Source organism: Penaeus vannamei, chromosome 14 (assembly GCF_042767895.1).
Source record: "Penaeus vannamei isolate JL-2024 chromosome 14, ASM4276789v1, whole genome shotgun sequence".
NCBI classification, from domain to species: Eukaryota; Metazoa; Arthropoda; class Malacostraca; order Decapoda; family Penaeidae; genus Penaeus; species Penaeus vannamei.
In genome coordinates, this window is record NC_091562.1 from 40,534,101 (window position 1) to 40,544,100 (window position 10,000).

Genomic DNA, 10,000 nt, shown 5'->3' on the forward strand with positions numbered 1-10,000 from the left:
GAATTTCTGTGAGCTACGAATACATCAACAGGAAAAAAAAATTTGCTTTCCTTACTTGTTCATCTTTTTTGCTGGCATCTTTATTCTTTGAGTGTCTTCTAGTGAAGTAGGAGATTTTCAGCTGGTCTTCATCATAATTATTTATACCTGCCAGAAAGGTAAAATACATAAGCTGGAATATAAATGCAGTTAAAGATAATGACCAGTCCTATTTTTAATTTACTCAACACTATCCTTTGAGATTGTGTAATAATTGTAATCATCAAATAAATTTAAATCCAGCAATTAGTTTTTCATGCAAATCACCTACAAAGTGCACTCCCACCACCTTGTAAGAGTAAACGAACCTGCAGGTTTGGGATCTGTCCGTAAAGAAACGGAAACAGGTTCACTTGAGCTGAGATTCTTGTAAATATAATCCACAACTTTATGCAACTCGACTTTACGGTCTTGCATCCGCCCGGCAGACTCCAGGATGACTCTCACAGAGGGCGTCTCATGGCCAGTCAACAGGACAAAGTTCGACATCCGGAATTCCTCTATCACATTATCTGCTTCTTCTTGCATCTGCAGGGATTTAAGAACTTTTAATATGCTGTTCCTATCATCATCTACTCTTGATAGTTCTCTTAAAATAATCTTTTGTAACTTAACTAAAAGATTTAATCAAAGAAGTACATAATATAAACAAGAAAGCCATACATACTAAACAGTGGCAGTGGTCTGCCGTTATCTTCCTTTTCCGCAGCCCTTGCATAATACTGACACGCTCCTTCAGGAATTTCGGTCCAATGGCACAAACCATGACAGTCACAGCTGCAGTCCCACTTCCCAGCTCTAGGGTATTAATAAGATACAATGTAATACAATTATTAATATAATGCTATCAGCAGTAAATTCACTGTCTACAAATATGTGAATTAGTGCAAAAAATCATTTGAACATATATTCACTTTTTCTCAAATACTAGTTGAATTTACCTGCAACTAGCTGTGACACATCTCTCCGACCAGCTGCTGTTAGCTGCGTAATATCACCAATGCAGCTTGCAAACTTTTCAAGGAACAAGCTAATGCCCACTGCATATGGAACATCTTTATTAGTTTTTTCAACTAATTTGCTCCTAGAACATAAAATAAATAGAATCATTATACAGTTCAGCAAATGCAGTATCAAACATGTCAAGAAGAAGAAATTGTTAAAGAAAATTCAGTACTCATTTGCACATTCATTTACCCAAGATCATTATTACTTACCTATGATTCAGTATAAGCTTTTCGTAAGATCCTCCCTGAGCTAAGAGTTCCTGTGTTTGCATGCGTTTCTTCCGCACATTCAGCAGAAATTGGCACATAAACTTGCAGTAGAGGGATGCATCCACAACCATCAGCGGACACAGGCTTATCTCAAACTGATGAGAAAAGTCATTCAAGCTTAAGACATGTGACATTTTCTCAAAATGCAAAAAAGTTACACTAACATCCTACCATAAAAATGAAAACTATCATCAGACACACATAATCACGAATTTCCCTTCATCCCCACCCCAAGGATGAGGATAAGCAACCAACACCAATTTCACCGGAAAAGCTCACCTTAACGCCAAACACCTCAGAGGTGACCACAATCTCGTTCAGCTCTGTCAACACCTGCTTCACGTTAGGCATATTTTTTCTCCTGGAAGTCAAACCCTTTCCACTGAGGAATGCCACTACCTCGTCAATGGGGCCGTCCAGAAGAAGGAATCCTTTGAGAGACTCAATGGAAGATCTGGCCAGGCCCATCTCTCGAAAGATCTCCCACATGTTTTCCAAGGTTATTCGATTACAGTTGTACTCCTGCAGGGATCAACCAAGTCAGTCTTAATGAAAAGATGTGACAATGGTACATCATGTACAATTGTGAGATCACTACTATCGAGCTATATAAAGTTAAAATTTGCGAAGTATGCAACAAGAGAAAAAAGTTTCCAAATCACATAATATCACCTAGCATGATAATTTTACAATGGTCTGTCAATTCTGTATCAAAAATGGGACAAAGACAATGATTTTGAGTTATTATCAATATTCTCATATCAGTAAAGGCTTTCCACATCAACCTCTTTTTTAAATACTTGTCACTTAACACTTGACCATGTCACACTTTTTTACCTTCAGGAGACAAAGGACTTCAGGATGGAACTTCTCTTCAACATAACAGTGAAAGAGGATAGCATGTACTAACTCCAGATGTCCCACACGCACCAAGACATTTTCACTTCTTGACTGGATTATCTGCTGTATGATGTCATGAGCTACAAGAATGACTCTTGCTGAAGATTCAACTGAATCCTTTTTAGGGCAGGCTATGTCAAATGCACATTCATACGACTCCTTTGGGTGGATGCCTGAGACTTTAAAAGCACGCTGGACTCTGTCAATGCAATATCTTCGAATGTACTTGACCTCATTTCGTGCAAGAAAGCGAGCAAATGGGTATCTGAGCTCATACTGAGCAGAGACCAGCTCCCCCCTCCCAGACATGAGTGAGACAAGATTGTCCTTGTCATTGTAAAAGGACCCCTTGGGTACATAGAATGTTGTTGGTACCCAGATGCCCCCATGTGCTTTGAATACTGCTGTAACTAGTGAATGCAGATAATCATGCTTCCAATACTGCCAGTAGTCAGAGGTGACAGGATGTCTGACTTCAAAGGTTGCTTCTAACTCTGGCCGCGCACACGGTTTGAACACAAGGTTGAGGATTTCCTGATAGTCTGATGACCTCACATTCTTCAGTTTGTCTTCTAATGTTTGGATGAACTTCTGTTCTTCCGCTGTTGGAGGGGGTAGCAGGTGTGATTTCAAGATGTCACCAGTACTCGGCCTCTGCTGGGGATCATGCTGCAGAAGCCACTTGATCAGCTCAACAGAATTAGCATTCTTCTTCACAATAAACTCTTCTGGTATGTCAATCTCCGGCTTTCTCAGGTTGAAGAGGACCTTGGCTCTCTCCATGCCTGTGGTCAGAGGGGGGTGTGCCATCTCAAAGAATATGACCCCCAAGCTGTAGATATCAACCTTGTTGGTATAGCTCACTTTGCCTTTGGACTTGTTGACTTCCGGTGCAACGTAAAAGGTGGTGCCTATCTGGCTGGTCAAGGCACTGTCCTTTGTGTCATCTACATCCATCTTGGGGATAACTCCAGCAGTAGTCTTAGCTTTGATCGCTGCCGTCGCCAGACCAAAGTCTCCAATTTTGACATGATCGTCCATGTCAAGGAAAATGTTGCCAGGCTTTAGGTCACGGTGGATTAAACCCTGGGAGTGGATGTAGTCAAGTCCATTGACCAACTCACGAAACAGCCTCCATTTGCGGTCGCTATCCATACAAAGGTGTTCATTGATGGCTTGCCTGTTTCCATGAAATAATAATAAAAAAAAGTTATTAGTCTATGTCAAGCTTGGTAATCATTCATAAAGCCTCCTTAAAAGATGTTTAAACTGTATTTAGAAAGAAGAGAAAGAAAACAAGTAAACTGCACCATCCATAATGATTTCTTAATAAAAGAAGTTCTCTCTTCTTTAACAATCAAATCAAACAGATCACGTCATCAAAATAAAGACAGCACCATGATACACAAGAAATTATGTTCTCAGGTCTTCTGTTGACATCACTCAAATTAGTCCTTTTTTTTGTAGTCTCCCCAGAATTTTCAATGCATACCTCCTTTTTTACCATCAACCAGGACTTCGAGTGGTAACTGCATTAATCTCATTCCTATTTATTTGATTCATCAGCCAAACTCATACTTTCTGTTCCGAAATGGTTTAATTTTCTTTGCTGGTTACATAGTCACCCTTTTTTCTAAAAGCAACCAAAAAAATATTTAATGAAAGTTATGATGATGTCTGCATATCTGATGTCGTTGCAGTTCTAAATGGCAGAATTTGTCTTCTTTCCACGTGCTCTATCGTTTATCAAAGCACATGCTGTAATCAGTTTATTTCATCCACAACTTATTTTTGCACATTACCATTAGTCTACCTCAGTTTTATCACATTCAGGGGCATTCCATATCCTTTACATCTTTTATCAATCTCTGCCATCATTCTCTGTACATCTGTTTGTGATACTGCTACTATTGCTGCAAAGACTGCATAACTTGTTGTTTTTATGCTTTTACTAGTGTCTACCGATCCATAAGTATTTTACTAGAACTATGGAAAAATTAATTATATTCTTTGACAAGACTAGCGAGAGCACACAACAAACTCATTTTTCAAAAGGTGGGTCTTCAATCAAATCAAAGAAACATCTAATCCTAGCCAGTTTCATACAGGTTTATGATCAATCTACTTTAACTTTTATGGTATGCAATTCCAATACTTTTTATACTTTTTTTTTCTGTTGCCTCTATCAAAAAACTTCAAGGTAATCTAAAATACATAGTGTATCTTTTTTCCAAGCTTTCTTACTCTTGGGGTCCAATTTAAATTGATATGTTCAGCTACCTTTCCTGAAGTCAAAGTGATATTTGCGTCTATGATTTTTAATTATGAAGATGACCTTTTTTTAATCATCCCAGCCAAAATCTTTGATACATAAGACTTGTAGTTCTGCAGTCTTCACACTTCATAGCATTTTAGGAATTAGAATAAAGATGACAGCCAAGAAATTATCAAAATGTTATCCAGTTTTAGAACTTTTGCCAATGATCGCAAGGTTTCAGCATCCATAAGCATGGAAGCCTGAGGGCTTTCAACAACTCTTGCAGCCTTTCCTTCTTATTGATTTCTTACAATTTCCACTAATTCTTCCACATTTCCCCCTTTGTTTTCAACAGCATATTAAGCTGTCACCCTGAAGCTCTGTAAAATATACTCATCACAGTTTGATTGACCCTCTTTCATTGTTTTCCCTTCCTGCCTTTAAGACACCATTTTGCTCAAGGTAAATATCTCCTGTTTGAGGTCTTTACTGCTCTCATTACAGAAATTTTCATTGCTTTATCTTTTCACATAGATGTTTTATTATGTTCTCCCATTTTTTCAACTTCCTTACTTTATGCATTACTTATAGAATCTCTAATCTTATCTGCAAATGTCCCATATGTTGCATATTCTTACCACTATCTAGTCAGCTGCTTCTTTATATATATTTGATACATTGTCGTCTTCTGTCCTTACTTTCCGCTCTTTTCTGTTCAATGGTTTCGTTAGATATCCTTTAGATCTCTCCATTTCACTTGTCAGTCTCGGATTTTGTGACTTTTTTTTTAGCTATTTTTGGCCTCAGAACAACAGGATTATAGTCTGAATCACAGTCTGCTTCAAGCCTTTCTTAACAACATTTGATACATTTTTGATATTAGAATACATTCAATTTGGTGTTGGATAATTCATAGCCAAATTCTGGCGTAAAAAGAAGTGCCTTTTTCCTCAATGTGTGCATGATTTCAACTTTCTAACTGTCCATTTAAAATCATTATTTGTAACAAACATGAAATTCATCATCTACCATATTATTCACAAAAAATTCTTGTTAGAATTTCTTGCTGTCCTATCTGGAGTGAGCTCTTTTTGGCTTTTGTCCGTGAACTACGGAAGTCGACCAATCTCTCCCCACACTGGTTTTTTATACCACGAGCACTACGCTTCATCAGACAAGCTACTCACAATCAGCAAAGACTTACCTAAGTGTGTTCTTCTCACAAAGTTGCATCTGGATAAACAGGTACTGTTTCTTGAACTGCCTGGAGGATGGAACAGCATCTGTCTCGTCAACATAATCAGTCTCTATCACAGAATCCTGCGAGTCCGAGAAGTCTTCATCTTTCATCTTGTCATCATCATACATGTCATCATCAGAATCTTGCAACATTGGTCTGCAATACAAGGATAGATTTGGTACTATTTTATTTGAGGAAATAAAAAAAGTTAAAAGGCAACTTTCTAATCTGACTCTTCTGCTGAAATATACTATTAAATATAAATAATTTGCTTATGCAACCATTCTAATTCATAAATGATACCTTACATACAAAAGCAATATCATACAAAGAAATACATGAAAACTTACATACAAAAGCAATACTCCCCAAAGTTTTACATCTATGCCCATACCATAAAAGCCCAAAAATAAAAATGATAAAAATTAAAGTTACTTTATGTCAGTATAAAAAATAGCAAGAACTACAAACCCTAAGCTGCCCATCAGCCAGTCATCATCATCGTCATCATCGCTCTCCTCTGTATCATTGGCTCGAGAATAGCTGGCATGATCTACGCCATCATAAAATATGACACTCCACTCTGACTCCTCCACTTGAGCTTAAAGAACAAAATTAAAGCAGCGATACAGTTCCTAGAAATATAGTGATAGTGTATAGATTGCTCTTCACACCACTCAATCTGTGCTTGAATAAGAGCCTTTCCATGCAACTTATGTACAAAAATATTTAGCACTTCAAACTAAAGAGAAACTGAAAGTAAATTCTGATACATACTGTAAGACACATTCTCAGAACAGTCCAAAATAGCTGCTTCATAACTTTCATCAATAATGCGGTACAGCAAAAGTACCATATCTGCTTTATTTTATAATGAATAAATGTAATTGTTAACCAAATAACACACACAATCATGTTTACCCTTCTGACCATTTTAACAAGGCCATCCAATGACAACTCCCACTATTTTCATACCTCAAAGACTCTTCATCACAAGCTAAATGGCACACAGTCACCTGCTGCATTAGGCACTGACCTTTCTGTTCGAGGCACTTTGCAAAGGAGCTCGAGTCCTCCGGCGTGTCAGAGGCAGAAGTAACCTGAGAGATAGTGACGTTGACTGAACTCTCCTCAGACTCTGAGGAGGAGCTGCTCTCGTCCAGCACCTTCTGGTCCTCTTCACTCTCCTGTGTGAGGCAAGAGGGAGCTGATAAAGATGGAGTCAATCAGCAAGCAGCAGAGGGAAATACAGCACACCTATCTCAAAGTCTAGGTTGGGAGAAATGTTCATTATATGGATAATAAAGGAAACAAAGAAAAATGTACAGCATCAAAGAAAATCCAAAGGCATTAAGATGACATACATATATAAAAAGAAAATCTGTTAGAGGAACTTAAACAATTAAATTCAGCAAAAACTTTGCCAATTATAAAAGAAATCCAACAGATAAACATTTGGATATCAAAAGTAGGATCAGAGAACTAGTAAAGCACATCAGCAAAGACATGTCATGATGAAATGATGAGATATGACCACTTCATAAAGTAAGGCCATCTCAAGTATGTTAACATGACGAATAACTTCATTGTCTATATTATATATTAATTCACCCAATCTAACATCCAAGTTTACTTAGTCCATTAATTTGAAGTTCATATCTTCTTGCTTTGAATTGGAATATTAAGTCTGGGACAGACATGTACAGACCATGTGAGATGTGGCATAATATATGACAAAAAATAAAGAAGTGAAATGAAGTGAGTTCTGGTGAAAAAGAAAAAGAAAGTTAAACAAATATGGGATTACATTTGGAATATGCTGTACATTGTGGTAATGTAAAGTGTTATAAGAGAGAGCATGTGATGTGACGTAAAGTTAGACAGGCAGAAGTATAATATCAAAGCCAGCTAGAACAGCTTAGTACACTATAATCTAGTAGGCGTTCACTAACAAGGATAAACACAAACTTCTACTGAAAGAAAACTCCTCAAATTCTCCCAATTATTAAAATAACTTTTCAATGCCCCAGACAGTATAATTTTATTTTGATGTATATCCATGTCAATCAAAGAACAACTTACAGTGAAAAAACATTCATATTATCACTGCTGTCATAGTCAGTGACTGATATATTATGAATAAATCACTTAATCTCTTTTGCTTTCTTGAGATGACATTCCCAATAAGAGACAAAACTACAGTCAAAAATACACTTAACAGTAATTTTCTCTAGTCCCACTTTCACACCGGCACACAGGGCATGCAACTATCATTGAATAACTTCCTACATACAGACACACACAAATGCACAAACAAACACATGTTAACCAAGCTATCTGTCCGTTAACTGCAAAACCCTAAAGCTATCACGCTCTAATCACTTTTGGTCCTGGTGATATTTCTCGGGAACTGCAGTGCACGACTGTTGCCCTTGAGGGATCTTCCTCTGAGTCACTGGCTGTGGGCCTTCTTTTCGTCTGTTGGAATGATGCCCAAGAAGTCATTCACCTTATTGAGGCAGCAGAACTAAGTGCTTCTGAGCAGGGATGCATAAAAGTTTCTTCACCCTTGACGAGTCATTTTTGCTTCTATGACGTGTGAAATGATAATTATCCCAATGCCTCTTATTCCTTTATTTTGTTATCTTCTAAGCTTGTCAACCATATTGGCTACTATACTGTCTTAGTATATGGGTTAATAATAACAATCATTTTTAACATTCTTTTAAATTACAGGCTTGTGAATCCTTTTTTCCATGGAAGATTATTCATTTTCCTTGTACAAGACCCATTCTATGGTAGAATAACAATATGATGATGAATACAGTTATCAAATATTCAACATCATAGACCTCACAGGGGGTGATCTTTCCCATAATCATTACCAATATTAAGTATATCTCATTATTCATACTGAAAAGTAAATTGCTAAATCATTATGACTCATGTGCATTGAAATATCCTGTATCTTCAGTTGCTGTGCATAGTTGTCAACGTTAATGAAGTAAATATGCACAAACAACAAAAATCATATTCCTTATATCCATTTCTCACCAAATTCACCTAGAACCTTTTTGTTTTTTGTTTTTTTCTAGTGTATTCGAAGCAACTACTGTCAAGTTTAAATAATTAGTACATTACCAAATGAAAGATTCCAGAAACTAGATACAAGACTGGATTAGATAAATCATTCTATCAACTCATGCTATCTAATCCTAAATGAAAGTTATTTATCAAAGATCTAAATTTACTATATCTACACCTTACTTTAAAGTCAATAACTTGATGATAGACAAAGTATATATTACACATATTGCATTACTCTCTCTATACATTACGTAAATAAAATTTACCATAATTGTAAAGACATATAGCAAAAAACAAGTATTTAAAAATCATGCTAATCAAAATAAATCTTCAAAATAATAAAGGGCATAAATAAGATTGAAAAAAGAAATCACTTCCACAAAGAGACTCACATGCCAAGTTTATAAACAGAATTAAAAATCCGTTTTCAGAAAGTTGTTTTGTTTCTCCATCTGTTTCTCTCTTCCTCTCCCTCTTTTTCTCCTCTATAAAAAAAATATCTAATGCAGTCATGTACCACTCAAAATTTAATTTCTATGAAGCAATTATGCAAATCTGACATTGTGAAACCAACATATTATATAGTTATAACAGAATACTGTAGTATTCTAGTAAATACTAAATAGCTTCATTTCCAAGCCATTTGGTACTTCATGGTAATATTATTATTATCATTATTATTATCAAAAAAAAGAAACAGAAAAAAAAGAAAGAAAGAAAAAAGGAATGATATGGTAGAACATTCAAGCGACCTTAGGCCCACAAAATCTGATAATTTATGCCACAGATGTGCAATCATTCAGACATTACTCAAATAGACATTATATGGTGCATAACTGTATACCTCTGCTCTGTCGCAGACATGAAGCAAAAGACATAGATTTACGTGTATTTCTTCTGTGTACAAACTTGGCATGTCCTCACTTCCTACAGTCCATGAGAGCAAGTCCCCACAAATGAATAACAAGTGAAAAAAATAAAAAATAGAATCAGCATGCCAACCTGCACAAGATCCTCAATCCAGGAAGTGTAGTACCGTACAACATTTTCATGGTTGAGCGATGAGAGGAGCTTAACTTCTCTGATGATCTTCTTGCGCACCGAGTCGCTCTGTTCATGGAGGGGGATCCTTTTCACGGCATACTCGCGGTCATCAACTGTATTTCGGACCTGAGGGAACGAGAGGGGGACAAAGAATGA

General features: G+C 36.6%; 1 protein-coding gene across 3 annotated transcripts in view; it reads right to left on the reverse strand.

Moving 5' to 3' along the window:
- The window catches only part of Gcn2 (eukaryotic translation initiation factor 2 alpha kinase Gcn2), a 23,442-nt gene that overhangs the window by 2,319 nt on the left and 11,123 nt on the right, over positions 1-10,000 (reverse strand). For 2 of the 3 annotated variants that reach the window (XM_070129942.1, XM_070129943.1), the window contains exons 10-21: positions 9,803-9,970; positions 8,096-8,191; positions 6,750-6,900; positions 6,185-6,314; positions 5,678-5,869; positions 2,154-3,396; positions 1,596-1,838; positions 1,257-1,411; positions 981-1,123; positions 707-837; positions 348-567; positions 56-147 (exon numbers count right to left, since the gene is read on the reverse strand). In XM_070129942.1, coding sequence (XP_069986043.1) covers positions 56-147; positions 348-567; positions 707-837; positions 981-1,123; positions 1,257-1,411; positions 1,596-1,838; positions 2,154-3,396; positions 5,678-5,869; positions 6,185-6,314; positions 6,750-6,900; positions 8,096-8,191; positions 9,803-9,970 — 2,964 coding nt within the window. The remainder of the gene's footprint in view (positions 1-55; positions 148-347; positions 568-706; positions 838-980; positions 1,124-1,256; positions 1,412-1,595; positions 1,839-2,153; positions 3,397-5,677; positions 5,870-6,184; positions 6,315-6,749; positions 6,901-8,095; positions 8,192-9,802; positions 9,971-10,000) is intronic. The other variant, XM_070129944.1, reaches the window with a different exon arrangement.